The sequence below is a fragment of the Rhamphochromis sp. 'chilingali' genome (genome assembly GCF_963969265.1).
Source record: "Rhamphochromis sp. 'chilingali' genome assembly, chromosome: 19".
Classification (NCBI taxonomy): domain Eukaryota; kingdom Metazoa; phylum Chordata; class Actinopteri; order Cichliformes; family Cichlidae; genus Rhamphochromis; species Rhamphochromis sp. 'chilingali'.
This window is the reverse complement of record NC_137946.1, coordinates 29596763-29617168: the sequence shown is the minus strand read 5'-3', so window position 1 is coordinate 29617168 and position 20406 is coordinate 29596763. Positions and strand designations below refer to the sequence as shown.

General features: G+C 43.3%; 1 protein-coding gene across 2 annotated transcripts in view; it reads left to right on the top strand.

Annotated features, from left to right (window-relative positions):
• Positions 1-20406, top strand: part of clip2 (CAP-GLY domain containing linker protein 2) — a 56886-nt gene that overhangs the window by 20249 nt on the left and 16231 nt on the right. The window contains exons 4-9 of one of the 2 annotated variants that reach the window (XM_080866130.1): positions 6281-6405; positions 10059-10272; positions 12653-12850; positions 13861-13964; positions 15097-15157; positions 18964-19014. In XM_080866130.1, coding sequence (XP_080722256.1) covers positions 6281-6405; positions 10059-10272; positions 12653-12850; positions 13861-13964; positions 15097-15157; positions 18964-19014 — 753 coding nt within the window. The remainder of the gene's footprint in view (positions 1-6280; positions 6406-10058; positions 10273-12652; positions 12851-13860; positions 13965-15096; positions 15158-18963; positions 19015-20406) is intronic. The other variant, XM_080866131.1, reaches the window with a different exon arrangement.

Sequence of the window (20406 nt, the reverse complement as noted above, 5' to 3'; positions counted from 1 at the left end):
GCATTTTTCCACCTGTTCAGTGCACTGGGAGTATTGTAATCGAACAATAGGTAAATAGATACAGATGGAGATTCAGATAAATTAAATTAACACAAAGGAGATGAATAAAATGTAACCATGTTGCTTTTGTCATCTCTGACTGTAGTGTGCTTTCTCTTTAAAGGCTCTCCTCTTAAATGCTGAGTATCTGTGCACGTCTGTGATGGTTTTTGTCATAAATGTGGTCACCATGTGTGAAGGACAGTCCTCAGCCATCAGTTTAGATCATCTTCCTCACAGGAAACCTACTTTTTTCTGACTGGAAAATACAGAATTGAGAGGAGTGAAGCAGAGTTTACATGTATTGAGTTAGCCTAGTCAAATATCTCATTTCTGGAGTAAGTTCAAACAGCTGATTAGCCGAACGATTGAAAGTGAATAAATAACAAGGTTAGGTGCTGATGGAAGCAGAACGGAAACGTTTCTGTTTTGACTTCTATAATTACAAACTGGATTCCTGGAGGATTTTAGTGTTGTGTTGTCTTTGAACTTTTTTAAATATATTTATAATGACAGGAGAGTAAAAATTCTATGCCTTTGTTTCTACAGCAGACATTTTCGCTTATTAGAATATACATGTCCCCCAAAAGCATACCACTTCTCTATATTCAAGTGTCCAGGTAAGACAGTTTGACAGGGTGTCATGGTTCGGCTGTGTGGCAGGCGGGAGGAGGACCCAATCGCAAGATTCACAAACACGGGGATGAACTCAAAAGCAGCTTTATTGCTGACAGGCAGAACATAGGAAATACAGAACTCAACTAAACTGGGAATCAATAAACTAACACTCGTAGGGAGACACAGGGAATCCACACAACAATGAGGGAGAACGCGACGCCGAACAGAGGGAGACGCAGACAGAAATACACAGAGGGTTAACGAGGAAAGTGGGAACACACGGGGAACACAGCTGACACAGATAACCATAACGAGACAGGGCGGGGTGAACATAACACTGACGGGAGACTGGCAGAGTCAAACAGGAAGTACAGAGGTTCAGACAGGAGGAGAGAGAGCACGGGGAAAACAGACATAACGGGCAGGGGAAACATGGAATAAAACATAAGGAGAGACGAGGGCTCACAGATACACAGAGGGGCACACAGGGGGTAAAAGCCACGAAGGGAAAACACTTAGGGAACAACACAACAGGGCAACTCAGGAAACATGGCCTAAATAGGGAACAAAATACAAACATGCAAGAAAACTAAGAACACTGGGCCAACATGGCCCAGGACCATGACAGTACCCCCCCCCCCAGGACCATGACAGTACCCCCCCCCCCCCCCACAAGGGCTGGCTCCCGACAGCCAAAACCCGAGAACCAGGACAAACAGAAAACAACCCACCCAGGGCGGGAGGCGGGGGACCAGGACGAAGGGACCAGAACAGGAAACAAAAACGAACAACAGAAAACACAGGAGCACAAGACCATAGTTCAAATAAAGTTCAGGGGGCCGACCCAGAGCCCACCGGCACAAAAGTTCACGGGTCACACGGTCGGGGGGCCGACCAGGCGGGTGGCACAGGTGACAGAGCTGGTCCGGAGGCCGGCCGCGCGGAAGGCAGCGGCGGCGGCGAAGGAGACGGAGCAGTTCAGGGGGCCGGCCGCGCGGAAGGCAGCGGCGGCTCTCCAGTGTCAGGCGTACTGGCCGAGGCCCGGTGGGCACAGGACCAGTCGAGGCGGGACCAGTCGAGGCGGGAGACTCTGATGCTGCTGAGGCTGGGCCAGGCGAGGACGAAGACTCGGATGCTGCTGAGGCTGAGGCTGGACCAGGCGGAGCTGCAGAGGCTGATGGAGGCTGAACGGGCCCCTCGGACCCTCCAGCGGAGACGAGGAGGTGCTGGCCGGGCTGAGCAGAGCCGCCAGCGGAGACGAGGAGCGGCTGGAGGGGTCCTCCTGAACCCCCAGCGGAAACAGGTGCAGAGCCAGCTGGTGCAGAGACTTCTGGCTGAGGGGACGCTAACTGTGGCTGCACAGGGCGCGCAGTCTGCTTAGAAGGCAACGGCTGGGGCTGTGCAGGGCTAACAGTCTGTCCAAGCTTTGTCAGCACGACGCTGTCCTCAACTGGCTGAGTGAGCTCACAAGAGCTTCTAGCAGAGGACGGCGGTAACTGGACGAGTTGCTGAACTACTGACTGATCAGGGAACAATGTTACTAACTGAGCTAAGAACTGAACAAGCAATGGAAGAAACTGAGGTGACAACGGAGCGGGTAAATGAGCTGCTAACTGTGCTAAAGTCTGGACTGGTGACAAAACAAGAAACTGTGCTAATGACTGAGCTACAGACTGCGTTGTGGACAGAGATGCCAGGTGTAGTGGTAGGTGCGCTTGTGGTTGAGGTGACGGCTGAATGTCCATCAACCCCACCCGAGGGGTAGGTACGGGTGCCGGGATGAACGGAGCCTCTGCCAGGCTGGGGATAGGAGCAGGGACCAGCTGGACCTCGGCCACCCTCACCCGAGGAGCTGATACGGGTGCAAGGGAAAGCTGAGCCCGCGCTGCCCTGGTTATAGGAACTGGAGGTGGAGAGCGACACATAGGAACAGAAACAGTGACTGGGTGAACTAAGTTGGAGTCAAATACAATATCAGTAAACAGAGACTATAGTGGGCTGGATCTAGCATCGCTGCTGTGTTTAAGTTGTCCAGGGCATCATTAGCAGTCTTGGAAAGAGTGGGTCTAGGGGCAGCCACAGGTACAGGAAAACTCATACAAGCAGCGACCGGATGACCTGGATGTGGAACCACGCTACTCGCAGCCGTACCGGACGTAGCCCGAGACGTAGTGCACACAGAGTCCATGAAACCTGGCTGAAAAGCATGGTGCACAGAGTTAAACCAACTTAACCGGGGAACAGAAAAGTGAACCTGTGCAAACAGCTCGGTAGAGCTCAAACCAAAATCTCTTGCTAGTCTGTCTATAGCAGACGAAACCTTGCGGTTCTTGACCTTAGCAGGCATGGGAAAAGGTGAGGTTGCACAGGTAACGTCCGAGTTAACACTTTCAAGTTGGGGCACAGAAAAAAAAAAAACCACAACCTGAGAAACTAAAGGAGCAACACTGGGAGTCACAGCCCTAGAGTCCAAGGGCGGAGTAACACAGTTCTGCGGGGCTACAATGCTAGTAGCAGTGTGTAGATGAGTCTGGTGAGAAATAACAGTCTTAGGTTCAGTTACCTCCACGGGTGACACCGTCATGTCCGCTAAACCAAAGGAAACGCTGCGAGCGTTTCCTGAATCAGAGGGCTCAAAAACACAGGGGTTACCAGCGAGAGCAACCGGTGAATGATCGGGCACGGAGGTGCCTCGCTGTATAGTGTCCCTGGAGTCCAAAAAAAAGGGAACAGAATTATCCAAGTCCGGTGTCAAAAAAACAGCGCCACTCACGATTGTGCATGAGTTATGGAGTCCGGAATCCGAAGGCTCGGGCTGAGAGTGTGACACACGGTCACTCTCTCCCAGGGGTGAAAACTGCTCCGCTGCTCGGGAACGGCGACGGCGGGGACGCCGTTTTCTCCGGGAAGGGGGAGGAGACGAGCCGGGCCGCGAATCCGTCAGCAGGCCGGGCTGAACATCCTCCGGCTCTTCGTACAGGAGCGACTGCTCCGGGAGGACGCCTACAGTGGAGACGAGGAAGTCCTGGATGTGGGGGCGGAGCGCGCCGAATAGCCACGGGAGTCCGGACACCATCCGCTGTAGACGGACGGCTACGGTCTCCCGGTACTCACCCTCGGGCAGCGCCACCCACTCCTGACAGTGATACTCCACTGTATAAATCAGATCCTCCCGGAGGTCAGCGGAGGGGTGGTGAATCGCTGGGTCCATGTCGTGGTTGCGTTCTTCTGTCATGGTTCGGCTGTGTGGCAGGCGGGAGGAGGACCCAATCGCAAGATTCACAAACACGGGGATGAACTCAAAAGCAGCTTTATTGCTGACAGGCAGAACATAGGAAATACAGAACTCAACTAAACTGGGAATCAATAAACTAACACTCGTAGGGAGACACAGGGAATCCACACAGCAATGAGGGAGAACGCGACGCCGAACAGAGGGAGACGCAGACAGAAATACACAGAGGGTTAACGAGGAAAGTGGGAACACACGGGGAACACAGCTGACACAGATAACCATAACGAGACAGGGCGGGGTGAACATAACACTGACGGGAGACGGGCAGAGTCAAACAGGAAGTACAGAGGTTCAGACAGGAGGAGAGAGAGCACGGGGAAAACAGACATAACGGGCAGGGGAAACATGGAATAAAACATAAGGAGAGACGAGGGCTCACAGATACACAGAGGGGCACACAGGGGGTAAAAGCCACGAAGGGAAAACACTTAGGGAACAACACAACAGGGCAACTCAGGAAACATGGCCTAAATAGGGAACAAAATACAAACATACAAGAAAACTAAGAACACTGGGCCAACATGGCCCAGGACCATGACACAGGGAGCTTAATGTTATTGTGTGCACCTCTACGTTACAGAAAAAGAGACCCTGCTTATGCCAACACCCACACATTTACCGTCTCGACCGCAAGAAGGAACATCTTGAACAGAAAATGCTAAAATTACACCGTCATGGCCATAACTGCTGACATTTCTCATTAGAAGAGCATCCTGTGTTTGTGATGTGGAGCCTGACCAGCACTGGAGTTCAAGGCCATCATTAGAAAAGAGATATTTGAGAGAAAAAAGTACACCTCGACCAGTCTGTTCAGAAGCTTTTAAAGTTAAACCTGAGCACAAAATTCAAGAAACAGGGCACTGCTTTCATCTTCACGTGTAAAACATCTTCAGACACAAATATAAATATTCTCTTTCGCTCTGTTCATTGTACCATCGATGGCTGTGAATGAAACTGTGAATGAAACTTGTAGCAAAATACTCAACAGCTGTGTGTCCCTCCACTGGCGCGGGGTTTTCGCTGTTTTAGATGCTTGTTTGATGCGATAACATGTTTTTTGTTCGTTAAGTTGACGCTTTTCCTGAAGCCTTCGTTACCGTGTTTACTGGACACTTAACGATAAGCAATGTCTTAATGATTGCATGAACGTGTTCAGTGGATCTTTGCAGACTTCTGAGGCGACTTTGTAAAATTCACGTTAGCAACTAGTGCATCGTTTTTCTTTTCCTCGATGCATTTGTTGTCCTGCAGTTTATCAATCAATCAAAGCTTTATTCATCACATGCAGGTTGCCCTGCAGTGAAATAGGACCCCCCCCCCCCCCCGACCTTACACATATAGCACAAACATTACATGGGGATACAGGTCAGAGATTGGTAGAATCAGAAAAAACATTGAAATGTACACTACACTGGGGAAAGTACAAGAGGAAAAAAAGAGACCCCTACTCATGCTATGCTTCCATGGTAGGACAGCATGAGAACAGGAAACAAAAAAACTCCTCTGCACAAGAAGCACATAAATGTCCACAGCACAACATTGTGAAGACATGACAAGCCACAGGGGTGGGTGGGGGTTGAGTAATCCGAAGCGAACACAGCAGCCACCCTGCACAGCGCTACCATTCCAGCGCGGCACACAGACCCGCCGTGCTGCCCCTTCAGGAAACAAGCATCGAAGGCGTTTGGTGTGTTTTCAGGCAGTGGAGTAAAATAGTTGTGTTGGACTGTTGCACATGCTGTAAATCCAAAGTGTTCCCAAACAACAGTTGATGATCCGCTTTTAAAAGACAACTTTACACATTGTTTCATAAATGACTCATTTATTGACCTAAACCTAAACCCCCAGTCAGAGATAATGGGTATCTCAATGATTGTTTTTAACTTCCTTTGTTAATCCAGGATCTCTGCTTACTGTGACTCTTCTTCTCTCCTTCTAGGTGTCCTCTTTCCATAAGTGTAACTTAATGACAGTCTGCATGTGCTGCGTTTAGGGGAAGTCTGTAAATTGTAGAACCGGTTACTCACGCCACATATTAGAATTTAAAATGAAAGCTCCATTACAATAAAGTCTGAAAAAAGTAAAGGATCCATATATTTCCTGACTCAACTGCATCTTAAATAAGTTAATAGAAAGAAGAGCGCATCAGTAGCAACGGTCTCTATCTTACAGAGGCAAAAGGGATTATGGGAACTGATGTGTGAAATTACATAGAGTCAGATTTGATTATGATGTTAAAGACAGTGTAAAACTCAACAATTTGACACTTTGTATTGAATTGTTTGTATTTAAGTGTAACTGATTTCTTCCCTTTGTTGTTGTTGTCAGGTTGGGGGCTCGAAGATGGGCGTCATACGCTATATGGGGGAGACAGACTTCGCTAAGGGCGAATGGTGTGGGGTCGAGCTGGATGAGCCTCTGGGGAAGAATGATGGTGCAGTAGCTGGTACAAGGTATATACAAACACTATGCATGCCTCAAGATCCCCAAATTCCTGCTCTCTTCTTACCCTAAAAGGAAATCAAGGGGAGGGATGTTGATCTGTCCGCTCGGCCGTTTGTGCTCTCATCTGTTTTTCAATGAAACAGTTCGACCTTCTCGCTCAGAGCTGCTCTGGACTGTTTTTTATCCTCATATTTACTCCTTCAGACTCTTGCTTAGCCCGCATAGCACACATCATCCCCCTTTCAATCATGGGAAATGTCTTAAAACATTTGAAATGTAGTTCCAGGCATTTTGAAGTGCTGGTGGAATTTTAGAGCCAAGCAACAAGAATGTAAAACTAACATTTTTTAATGATACTCAGGATCCAGTAGCAATCTATGCTAGATTTTTCTGGATAGGTTATTAGTTTGTTGAGTTATAAATATTATACAATAATACTTATATCATTATACCCAATATCAAATATAGATGGACAGTGAGGCGATAAAACCAGAACCACGTGTTCCATTAAACTGTAGTTAGAGGGAAAAATAACACTACAGCATGAAATAAAAACACAACAAAGGCGTGTTTGTCTTGTTTCTTAAATCTGTCATCTGTCATAATTTTATAATTTTTGGACCCAAAGATCAGACTGTGACCAATATAAAGTCTATAAGTCTATAAAGTCTATAAATTTTTGTTTGCGAGTGAGTGTTGAGCAGTGACAGACTGTGAGGAAATGAATCTGGGTGGTGTCTGTAGAGAGGGAGAGCTTACAGGTGAGGTTTTTTTTACAGGTAAGGTCTGACTTGAGAATGCAGGAGAAAAGAGATTGGGACAGGGTACCTGTGGGCGGGCGCGTGAGGGCGCGTGAGTGGCAGGGTGGTACCTGAATCCACTGGGAGCCTGGTTGTGAGCTCCTGACTCCTCAGGGATACACTTTTCAAGGGATGACTTTTCAAAGACGAGGTAAAAGGCTTCAGGCAGACAAGTTACCACCATTGTGGATGCAATGAACTGGCAGAGAATAACGTAGTTACAGCAGGCGTGGAAGTTCAAACCCAGGAAGACCAGCTCCACTCAAGGGAACGACACAGGGCAGCGCAGTTCTCCATCTGAAAGAACAAAAAACCCAAAGCCTTATAAATTCTTAGCTAGAGATACTTAAAGAAAGGTTAGAAAAGTCTTTGCATTCCTGTAACTTAATGTTCTTTTCCTTGTTAGTTAATGAACAGGTAAATGAAAATATACTCACTGTCCTCTATATATGACAAAGAAATCCAACAGATACTTTGCAGCTGTCACCATGTCGGCTTTTTGAATCTAAAAGAAGTTATTAGCTTAGCTCAAATTCTAGCTAGTTTTGTTAGCAAACTGCAGATACCAGCTAGTTAGCGTAAAACAGTAACAGAGACAAAATACTAGGATTTAAATAACCAGACCCAGTTGTTATCTTTCAGTACAATTAATCCTAAAGCAGGTCATATTATATATAATTCAAACAGATAATCTCATAAAAATAACATAAACATATTTTAGATTGACTAAAGTTAGCGGAGGCCTAGCTCGTAGCTAGCTGGCGCCACTTCAAATGTTTTTTCTTAAACTTTACATACTAAAGAAATGTAAAGGGGTAATTATATTAAAAAAAATCCCTCTTTGTGTAATATTAAAATTATGATGATCTGATAATCTGAAACATGTAAGCGTGACAAATATGCAAGCCACTAGGGAATCAGGAAGGGGGCAAACAGTTTTTCACACCACAGTACTTGTCATGTAGGGGAATTAGCTATAGAGAACAAAACTGCTTCTGGTACCTGGCTATAAGTGTATTTATTTATGCTATAGATGCGGGCCTTAAAACACGGGAGGCCATGTTAACATGAGTCACTTTAGGATTGAGCCTCAAGTGGCCGCTTCAGGAACTGCAGTGTTTGTCACTCATGCGTAGGGATGGGTATCGTTTAGGTTTTATCCGATACCGGTGCTAAACCGGTACTTTTGAAACGGTGCCGGTGCTTAAACGGTGCTCAAACCGGTGCTTAAAGAATGGAGAACACAAAATTGGTCCAAAAACCTCTCATGTTCAGCTGTATTTTTGTAAAAAGATAACAATGTTAGCCTTTTCTGCAGCTAGAGGGCATATATGGTATCACTCTTGGCTGGAAGCAGTGCTTAAACAATGGAAAAAACACAAACTTTGTCCAAAAACCTCTCATGTTTAACTGTTTTCCACTTTTTCTTTGGTCATTTTAGCCTTTTTGGCCAGGGTGAAGGGAGTATCTGCCATCAAACAAGAAGACAGCCGCATGTAACTATGATGATGTTTGCTAGTTCACCTTACATGCATTAATGTAATAACGTGGTTAGCCTACTCAATGTAAATTACACACGGACAACATTAGGCTACTCACGCAGATGAAGAATGGCTGCTGCTGCCATCATCATCCGTCATCATTTCTGCTACACTGCCAGGGCTAGGGGCCAGGACTCTCCTCTTCGTGTTTTTGGGGGATGTTGCTAACTCCGAGTCCGATAACAGGCAACCCACCCACAGTAGATGCGCTCGGTGTGAGGTCTCGCAGCAAGCTATCAAATACGGCTTTTAAAAAAAACGCTATGCGTCGCCAGGTGTTTCATCGGATTTAAGGTGCTACCTCCTTTGCACAGTATCACCTTAAACTTCCATTGTTTTCATTCAAATTCTGTCGTTTTCATTCAAATTTCATTGTTTTTATTCAAATTTTGTTCTGTTCATTGTAATTCCGTTGTTTTCATTCAAATTCTATTCATTTCATTCTAATTCCGTTCTTTTCATTGAAATTCCGTTGTTTTCATTCAAATGCTTTTGTTTTCATTCTAATTCTACTCTTTTTCTTCAAATTCTATTGTTTGTTTTAGAATTCTGTTGCTTTCATTCAAACTCTGTTCTGTACATTCTAATTCCGTTGTTTTCATTCAAATTCCATTGTTTTCATTCAAATGCTGTTGTTTTCATTCTAATTCCATTGTTTTGATTCAAATTCTGGTCTGTTCATTCTAATTCCGTTGTTTGTTTTAAAGCACTTGTTGCAGGCTGCTGAGTTTGCATATTTTGCTATGAAGTACAGCCAGACTTTTGACCGCCTCGTCTTGGGCATTTTTAATCTGTAGCTCTGCTCTAAAAGAACGTACGTACCTGGACCCGCCTACTATCCTCGCAAACGTAAAATGATTGGCTAGAATTCAAAGTGTATGACAGGAAAAAAAAGCACCGAAATAAAGCACCGAAATGTGCACTGCTTTTCGGTTTGGTTACTATCATTTATGTCAGAACCGGTGCCATCATGGCACCGGATACCGGTACCCATCCCTACTCATGCGTCTTCATTTTTCACGCTGGGAGGTTGTTACGATGTACTGTATGATGTAGCTGGCCTCCCGACTCTTTAGTTTATTATTTTATTTCTGTTTTTATTCACAAACCAATTAAATGATGTTGCAGGAGCTATAAGACAAATTTCCAATGTATCAAATATTAAAATATATTCAAATATTGTTACTATTTATCAAAAATTCCCTTCTCTACATTGAGAAAACTGAAAACCTATTGCAGATACATGACTGTAAAGCTGCTCTGTGACTTCTAAATAATATCCTCGTCCTCTTGCATCTCCCCCTTCTTCTCTTCCTGCAGATACTTTCAGTGTCTCCCTAAGTTTGGCTTGTTTGCTCCAGTCCACAAAGTGATCCGCATCGGCTTCCCCTCCACCAGCCCGGCGAAGGCTAAGAAGAGCAAGCGGGTGGCAATGGGAGTTTCCTCTCTGGCCCACAGCCCCAGCAGTTCCTCCATCAGTTCAGTCAGCTCGGTGGCCTCCTCTGTAGGTGGACGTCCGAGCCGTGCTGGACTGGTAAGACGACTGCAGCGCGCCTCAAATCCGCCCTTAGAGTGGGTGGATTTGAGGGCGGGAAATGCACTTATTTTCTTTCTCGCAGTTAGATAAGAAGGTCGACACCACTCTCATGTCTCTAAGCTTCCTTTGAGGTCTCAGCCAGTCCTGATGTCTTGTCGTCTTTATAGCTTAAAGTGGACCTAATCGGCTGATGTTCAGCTTCATGTTTCTTTTGAGACACAAGTGGCTTAAGGTGAAAGTTCAGATTTAAAAACTTGCAGAGCAGAAAAATTATCATATTTTGCATGTGTGTGGGGCTGTCGCTTCCTGAAATGACCATATAAGGAAATCCCTGTCAGCTGACATCAGCCAGAGCCAAGAGTAGAAAAAATGGTGAAAACCTTATGTTGAGGATTTATATTTATATACTCATGCTGTTTGAAACATGTTTAATTCACATATGTTTAACAGTTTGGATATATTGTAAGAGTATATATGGATATAGTTATGTAAATCTCTAGATTGATTGATAGATAGATGAGAGAAAGTGTATCGCTAAAATGCCAGTCGGGGGCTGCTGTATTGATACTTACCCTAATCAATGCATGCTTCAGTGAATGATCCCATTTGTCGATTTTTGGCTATAATTCAGCTTGCACTGCTGACTCAAATAACTGTCCTCATTGAGGCAACAAAATGAAATAACCTTAACTATTGCACAGTAGCTTATACAAACCACAAGTTTTCATTGCAGGTCCACTTTAAGCAAAACAAAACTTGTAAGTGAGTTTAGAGGAGGTGGGCACATTTTTTGTTACCTTTGGACAGAGCCAGGCTAATTACATGCTCCTGAGCTGAGCTAAGCTAACTGACTACTATCTATGGAGTAATCTTTACCATACAGACATGAGAGAGGCAGAATTCTTCTCATCTAAGTGTTAGCAGGCAAGCAAATGAGAATATTCCCTAAAATGATCCCTTTAAAAGTCAGTAAGTAAACATGACCACAGGGTTCATATGTATATGCATATAAAACCCATATCCCTGTTAGGCTTGGCAAAGCATCTCACTTCTCAGCTGCAAAATATTTTTATCCAAATATTAAAAACATCCCCATATTTTGAATTTTGTTATCGTCCAAAAACCTGCTTGACCTAACTGCAACCCCCCCCCAATAATTCACAGGTATGATTATTAAGATTAGGAACATCTGTTTATTAGTTGCTCATAATTCTGTACATTACAATGTCTGAAAGTCTTTAAATCTAATGAAATATCGTGGCCGCAGATTCAAACAGGAGGATGATGAAGTGAAGTCAGACATCTTGTTTCTTGCACTGCGTCTTTAAGACTAATATCCTCACCAACAGCTGGCAACTGACTGAAATAATGGGACATCAGGGTATCTCGCATCGATTTTAGCATCTGGGTACGGGCCAGGTCCTGATGGAGAACACTACCCTTTACTTTCCTTAATTGTTGGCAGCACTCAATGCAACCTTTGTGAATTATCAGTCTGATGGCACAGCACAAAATTGTCTTTCCTGAAGATGCTTCGTCCTGCACAGTTTTAATTTTCTTAAGTGGTTAGAAAGCAGGCGCCGTTTTTAATTTGGATGGTGAATTATGGGCACAAATTTGCACAAGGATCTCTGATTCACTGTGAACGTATGAAGCTTACTGTGAGTCTATGTGCTACATAATAGTGTTGCCATCATAAAAGCATGAATTTGTTACCTTACAGGTTGTCAAATACACAGGCATATGACATTAAATTGAGCATGACTGACACATTTTATATGAAATATCTACACATAAAAGTGCAGATGTAATGTTTTATGTGCAGAATGCTTCAATCTAGCTTGTTATTAAAGAAAGTTCCATAAATGCTGCTGAAATGAGACGAGGTATAGAGGGCTGGTAGAAATCCTGTCAAAGAGCATCCTCTAGTGGCCAAAGAGAATACTGCAGCATTCACTGTGATTAAATGGTTGTTTTTGGTCTCCCTGCTGCAGATATTCCCAACCAGCCAGATATTTCCTCAGAGAAGAAGAACATGTATATTTTTTAAAGCCGTATGTAGCTAACAATTTAGAAAATAAGTTTAAAGTTTGCTTTTTTTTTTTTAATATGACTTATTATGAAAAAGCAGAGACCTGTCATGTCACAGACAGCTGATTTCCTGTGATCACAAAGCAGACGATGAAAACGATGAAAGTCTGATGTCAGAAGCATCGAGATGTTGGATTCTGTTGGATCTGAGAGGGACCTGTGCGGCTAACAGGATAAACGATGTTTCTGAATGCATCAAGCCCAATCTGCATTTCCTTTCTGTTCACACTTTCATCCTCTTCTTAAAGTCTTATCTCCTTTGTCCCCCTCCTCCCCGCCTTTAAAGCTGACGGAGACATCATCGCGCTACGCACGGAAGATCTCGGGCACCACCGCGCTGCAGGAAGCCCTGAAGGAGAAGCAGCAGCACATCGAGCAGCTGTTGGCCGAGAGGGACTTGGAGCGGGCGGAGATGGCCAAGGCCACGAGCCACATCTGCGAGGTGGAGAAAGAGCTGAGCGCCCTCAAGGCTCAGCACATGCAGGTACGAGGAAGTAGGGAAAACACAGCTCGACACTTACTTGGTCAGGCACAACGTCATGTCTTAGAAAAGAGAGGCCCGAATACAGGACACTGGCAAATGTAATAGTAACGGTAAATGTTCAGGTTCATGTTCGACGTGTGATCGCAGATGTTACCTGAGCCAGTTTAGTGGTCATTATATTTAACGCTAGCTTTAATTAAATTCACAGCCTAGCGCAGCGTGACAAGATACACAAACTCCTGCAGTTAGTAATTTTAAATAACTGAACACTAACAATCACATAAATGCTTTTAATCAGTTGATAAACACTTATTTGCAGAGACAAATATTTCTTCCTCTGTTCTCACAGCTTTCGTATCCAGATGCATTCTAGGATTTTAGGCCTTCATCACGGCACACTGAGGTTTAGGGCTGACTGAGGGGTACAAGGAGCAGAACAGAAGATAAAGACAGGAAGTAAAACTATGAGGCATGGATTCAGAAAATTAGGCAGAAATGTGAAAAAAAAAACTGCACAACACAATGAAAACTAAAGAGACTATAACCATTTTAATACAAGGAATGTAGTTATATAGCTATTTTACAACTGGAGATAGAACAAAAACCTACAATAGTCTGTGTCAGAAGGGACAGGTGGGGTGGTTATACTTGAATTTTACTTAAAATGTATTTATGTTAATGTTGCTGTCTGGTTGATTTCATGGGAAACAAAAGCACAGTTTGGGTTTAAAAAAATCACCATTTCACACACTTTTAAAGGCAGTTGCCCATTTACAGCGAGCTTCTCTGACCACAATTAAGCACATAGTAATGGTCACAAAAACCGACCCCGCATCATCTCGCTTTGCGCTGCCCACACTGTGAAAAATGACGCCAAAGGGGCTTTTACAACGTGACGCCTGCGTGTCCTGACTGAGCGTCTGTATGTGACGACTTGAGAGGGAGAACGGGTGGGAAAGGAAAAACCTTTGTGGGTGTGAAAAAATTAAATTTGTGTCTCCTGTTTGCAGTATGTGACAGAGAACGAGAATGGTCTCCAGCAAGTCAAAGCCATGCTGGCCAGCACGCAGAAGGATAAGCTGGAACTGGCCAATCAGCTCGAAGAAGAAAAAAGGTAATCGCTCACACATCATTCAATTCAGTTTTATTTATATAGCGCCATATCACAACAACAGTCGCCCCAAGGCGCTTTATATTGTAAGGTCGACGCTACAATAATACATACAGAGAAAAACCCAGCAATCATATGACCCCCTATGAGCAAGCACTTTGGCGACAGTGGGAAGGAAAAACTCCCTTTTAACAGGAAGAAACCTCCAGCAGAACCAGGCTCAGGGAGGGGCGGGGCCATCTGCCACGACATCATGGGCTCACTTTCACACAACAGTGTTGCCACATAGTTGAAATCTTAATTATTGGTAAGTGTTATAGAGTGATCTCACATGATGCTCTTTTAGCTAATAATCTGGGATTTGCTTTCATTTTTATAAATATTGTGAGATGATTGAGTTGCTTAGCTTAGCATTAAGCCTAGAAGCAGGAGTAGATATCCTGGCCACAAAACCCTCTCCCTGCACACTCTCCCTCCAAACAGCATGTTAAAAAAACCTTAAGTGGAAGTGGATTATGAAATTCCAACACTGAGTTTAGTGTCCAATATGGAGAAAGCTCCACACACCTAGTAAAATATTTCTTTCGCATTTAGTTTTAGTTTTCAAATTCACTTTTTGGTGATCAAAATATCTATTCTTGATTCCTTTGGATAGAGGCGACACTGTCCCAAAGCTTCCTGATGTGTTTTTATCGTACTCGTGAATTAGTCGCCCTCATCAGCCCCAAGTGGGACTCCTCGTTGTCACGGAGACACAAAGTTTAGGGTTTTGATCCATATCTCAAAGCTCAGGAAATGACTTAGCTTCCCGAGGTTACCAAGCAGAAACAGTTTCTGCTCCTAAAGTCAGATATTATGCATACATGCATGTGACGTGTACAGAGGACAAAAAGCAGGTAAATGCAGGCTAATCTTAGCTTCCTTTTAATTAAAAATAAAAACAAATTGCTTAGAATGTTTGAACTTTTCCTGGGAGACGAATCTGTCTGGTGCGTCTCAACCAATATGACAAAAATTGTGACTTCTGCAAACTGCTGTGATTGTCTGCAGTGCCGGTCGCTCCCTGGACACTGTGTGAGACTTGAATACTGCTCAGCTAATCGCCCCTTCTTTATTTCCCATAACGCTTTTACAGGAAAGTGGAGGACCTGCAGTTCAGAGTAGAAGAGGAATCCATCACCAAAGGAGACCTGGAGGTATTTATCAGAATTAATAGCTGAATGAAAAAAGCCCATGTGCCTCACAATGTGAATCACCGTAATATCACAGGTCCGTGTTAGTCACAGGAGATTCTGTTTTCATGCTTTGCAACCCTGAAAGCTCTGTCAGCGTAACGCACATCCTGGACATCGGGACAGAAAGGAAGAGGAAAGGGAAGAAAAAAGCATCTGGGTGCACAAAAGAAACCTTGATGTGATAATGTGCAGAGTTCCTGAATTCCACATAGGCGGCTATATAAATACAGAGAGGTCGGACTGGGTTTCTAGTTTAACAGGGTGTGCGTTCGGGATGTCCTCAGCTGATGTCTCATGAGTGGTGATAGCACAGAAAGACAATATTTTAAAACTGATATAAAACATGAGACACAAGCTTTGTGTAAAACAGGAGTTATTTTTAGTCAAATTCTTTGATACTTGATTAGAGTGTGTGTAACAACTCCACACGAATCCAAAGCTCAGACAGCTTTTTTCCCTCCACATGTATCTGCATAGTGTCATAGACAGCAGATATTCTTAATATCCGCTGTTTTGAGCACACCTGCTGTTCAAACCTTTTGTTTGTGAGGCACAGCCAATCAGAGGACAGCTGGCTTAAAGTAAGGAGAAGCTAAAACAGCTTGATTCAGGCAGAAAACAAACTTAGAGGCTGAAACAAGGTGCAGAATAAGATAAATCAGGGAAAGTTATGTGTAAAATGATTTAATAGAGTTCAAGAATAAAAATATGTAGTTGGATGATGATAATAATAATAACAATAACAGGCTCAAAAAGGTGAACATATTTGTTCACTTCATGACTGAAAGTTTTATTCCAAACAATTTTATCTCTTAAAAAAAAAATGCAGATCACATTTCAAAAATTATGCGGGTCTTTGTTGTCACATTTAGAAAATACCATATTGTTTCCACAGTGAGTGGAAGCCATGTTTATTTGCCAGTCACCATTAATAGACTTAGACATGCTCAAAGTGCAATTAAGACGTTATCTCCTGTAACAGGGGAAAGGAAACTGAATACCATTGTACCGATTGGTTAAAGGATGAGGAACCCACAGGGATAAGTTGTATTTTTTTCCCCACTCTTTGGATAAAGTACTTGTTTTTTAATATATTTGCCTTTCATTCTTTCAAAAGATTTGCTGACAACAATAGGATGAAATTTCAGCCTTGAATAAGATGTGACTCTTAATGCCGATCATGTTTATTTACTGTATTAGACATAAAACAGTGTATATGAATGCAATCAAACCATGTGTTTTAATGCTTTTTCATGGTTTGCACAGTCTGCGCTGCTTAATGCACGTCATGCATTAAGCAGCTCAGACTGACGTGTCTGTGAGCCATCTGCAGGTGCAACTCTTGTCTTCTCTGGTCATGTACCTGTGACCACAAAGTTGTCCTTAACTGCAAATTGCACTTTCTGTGAAAGTGAAACGTAACCTCAGATCTCCTCCTCAGCTTGTGCACCCTGCTGCCGTCTGCAGAGCTGCCCTTTCATCATCAGCTGTCAGCCGTTTTGATCACCTTCTTTGATCTGTATGGGTCTCTTTTTCCTTTCAGCCTCCCTTTTCTTTCTTCTTTGTATCTCTCTTTGTCTCTTCCCGTAGACTCAGACGAAATTGGAACATGCCCATATTCGTCAGCTTGAGCAGAGCCTGCTCCTCGAAAAGTCGAGAGCAGAGACGCTCCACAAAGAATTAGAGAAGCGGAGGGTAAAAAACAAAAATACACAAGCAAACCTTTGCCTGTGGCCACTGTCCCGTGCGCTTCTGCACCTGTTTGCTTCTCTGTTGATGATAACTCACATATCCCACCTGTGGCTGTGTCCAAATGTAGTTTAGATATATGCAAAACATACTTACAATCAGTACGTGTCAGCATACCGGCCCCATGTGACTGCCCCCAGCATGCAGACGCTTGCTAACAGGTACAGGTGTGAACTCCACAACAGTCACAGAATAAAATATGAGGATAACCTCACCAGAATAATTTGAAATGACTCATAACTCTGTGGTTGAGACTTGTAATGAGTGTAGCAAGCTGAGTGAAGTGTTGTAGTTTAATGGATTAGGCTGATCTTTAGTCCAAATCCCATAAAAAAAGACCAAAACCAACAAGCAGAAGAGAGACAAACAGGCCCAAACTTTTGGTTCCACTGATGGCTTGACTCATTTAAAAAAAGTTAACATACTTAACTATCTTTGTAAAATCAAACTAAGTACTGTTAGAATCTGGAAAAGAACTAGCTTTAGGGGTTAACATAAACATTTATTTATAAAAATATAAATAACAATGCAAAGCAGGGCCTCTTTGCAGTAACATGGTCCAAACCTTTCCCATTGCAGCCCACTTGTTGTCATGTGGGCATGAAGCCTTCTTTAATGGCTTTAAGCACTTTAATTTTCAGTGGGATCTATTTAATAAGCGGTCAAATCCAGTAAAAACCTCTTTAAAGAGTCTGGTAACTTTGACTTTTCTCCCTGTACTTATACTGTGCATACACAGTTTTGCTTCATTGATGGCTCAGCTTGCTAGCCTGATCAGTGAAACTGCACGTAATGATCGAGGGGGTCATTGCACGATCATATGGTGATAAATTGCAATAATAAATCACAATGGATTCCTTCCTTTTGCAACTGTAATGAGGTCTGTGTTGTACAAAGCTCTCATATTTTATTGAGTATGGCTTCAAACTAGCACCTGAGACCTTGACCTCTGACCTCAGTAAACACTTTTGTGATGAGTTTAAGTGAGAAGTAGAGACATTTTCCCCATAGACATCTATACATCTGGGCTTCTTTTAACAACCAGAGCAAGCGGGGAGAATGGCTTCACTTTTCAGACGTTTTCTGTAGTCTCTAGTTTGCATTCTCTTAATGTGAATAGTACATGCATGCAACATACGTATTTTTTAAGCCTTTTAATGTGAATCAAACTGAAAAAAAGCACAGTTTGTGTCAGTCATGGCTGTTATATCAGCTCCCACCTAACTCAAACCCAGGATAAATAAGGTCTTAGTAGATCTGGTTTTGGTCTTTTCATGGATTTGTTTATAATCAACAATGTATCTATGGAATATTACCAGCTTTAATATTTAGAAATAGATGGGAAAGTAGTGGAAATATGAAGTTTGTTATTTACTTAAAATGATAGTGGGTGTTGGTCACAGCTCTTCACATTACACATGATCATTAACCAGACTGGCTTCATCTGGGCCTTCCTCTGCTTCATTCCATCGCTTGTAATCAGAAAACCGAGGCTCGCAGCTGCTTCAGCTTTTCTTTTGTCTAATGTTGCAATTAGCTGCCATTAATTTTTATTTAAATGGTGTTTTTTTCCCCCCCCTTTAAATCCAAAGCTGGCTTTCAGATCTGTCGCCTGCTGCACTTTGAGACGTCGGGACGTATCACTCGAAACGGCCCCCTTCCACTTAAGCTGTGGAGGATGAATCTCCCCAGGCGCCACACCAATTTTTGAGCAGTTATGTAATTAGTAACACACGAGAAGTCGCTAAATTATTTACGGGATCCATTACGGACGCTTCGATAAATTTTTCAAGACAAATCATAGGCGGTGTCGCCCATTTTAGTCGGCGCCGCGAAGGACGTCCTTTACACCACTTTGACATGCAGCGCTGCGCTCCACGTAGACAGGCTCTTTAATAATAGACCACGGTATCACAAATCAAACCGCGCAAGCTTTCAATTTTCAGCCATCAAAAGATAACAAAACACTTTGAAATGCTTGGATTCGTATATGCAGTAAGGTCTGCTTCTGCCAACAGGGAAGATGCACTCATGAAGCGGTATCCTTGAGGTTGGGTAAGAGAACCAAGGTGAAAAAAAAAGAAAAAAAAGATTTGATCTTGTTTTGGCTTTGATCCTCTCTTGAGCTATCTCAGTTCCTGACTTCAAATCGACTTCAGATGCTGTTGAGGACATTAACCTTGCATAGACTCTTTTACTCCTCTGTGTGCGTGCGTGTGTGTGTGTGCGTGCGACGTCATCTGAATGCTACTCAGGCAGCGTCTCTGGTGTGAATCAGCTAGTAACTCTGGTCTGGTCAGCTGGGATCTGGGTTGAAATTAACATCTGTGCACTGTGCAGCAGGTCCTCCATCTTAATCTCAGTTTTTTTTGGCTGTTTTTCTTTTTCATTCTGATTGGAAACAAATGTGTGGAGGATGTTTGCAGCTGTGCATATGTCACTGTTGAGGTTTGCTGTATTATATTTGCTTGGCTGCTTCTAGAAGATCAGAGAATGGCTGCGCTCTCCTTTCATTTTCCACCTTTGGTTTTTGCACACTGAGCTCCACAAATGTTTGGACAGCGACAAGTTGATCCTTTTGGCTCCTCACTTTAATTATTTTGGATGGAAATGATACAATGGCTTTAGCATTTAAGTGCAGGCTTTCCGCGTTATTATGAGGGCAGCGTAATAATTCTGATGGTTTATTTGGACTTTGATCCCGAGTGAAATGCAAACCCTGACCGGTGCCAGTGTTTTGATGGTGTTCCTCTAAAATTACGAGTGACTGCAGTTGTGAACAGCCAGGGAAAGGGGAAAAAAGGGATGGCAAAATCCATCCGCCATCTGTAGAAGACTTAAAGCTCTCTTAGTCAATATTTTAATATAAACAACAGATTCAATGACCTTGCAAGTGGTTGCATAACCCACACAGAATTATTACCCAGCTGTCTGTCCTCTATGCTCGGCATTTCAGAGTCTCCTTGGTCATTATTTTTGGTTTTTCGGCCTCAAGCAGAGCAAGGCAGCTATTATTAGAGAAGTAAGTTCTGATAAGTAGACGGGTGTGTCAGCTACTGATGGCAAACTGTGTTCAGCACTTTTAAAAAGCCCAGTCTTTCCTGACGGAGTTGGTCGGAGACAGAAAAATGATTAAAAACAGAGCGACTATTGGCAGATTCATTAATAAGCAACGCTCGCTAATGCCCCAGCCTAATTTATTAAAGATATTTCACCTATATTAATTACACTAAATAAATATATTAACACAAAGTTCCCAACAGTATTTTCATACATCAAGATTTTATGTCCACATGTTCCACAGTTTCCTGCTTTGATATTCATCATCATTAAAGTTACCAGACATCTTACCGGTAATATTAATGGGAATCTTGAGGAACTTGTGGGTGTTGCATCACTCATATTTATGTTGTAAGAGTGAAAATCTCAAATGCCCTCAGCAGGATAGGGAGTTAACCTCC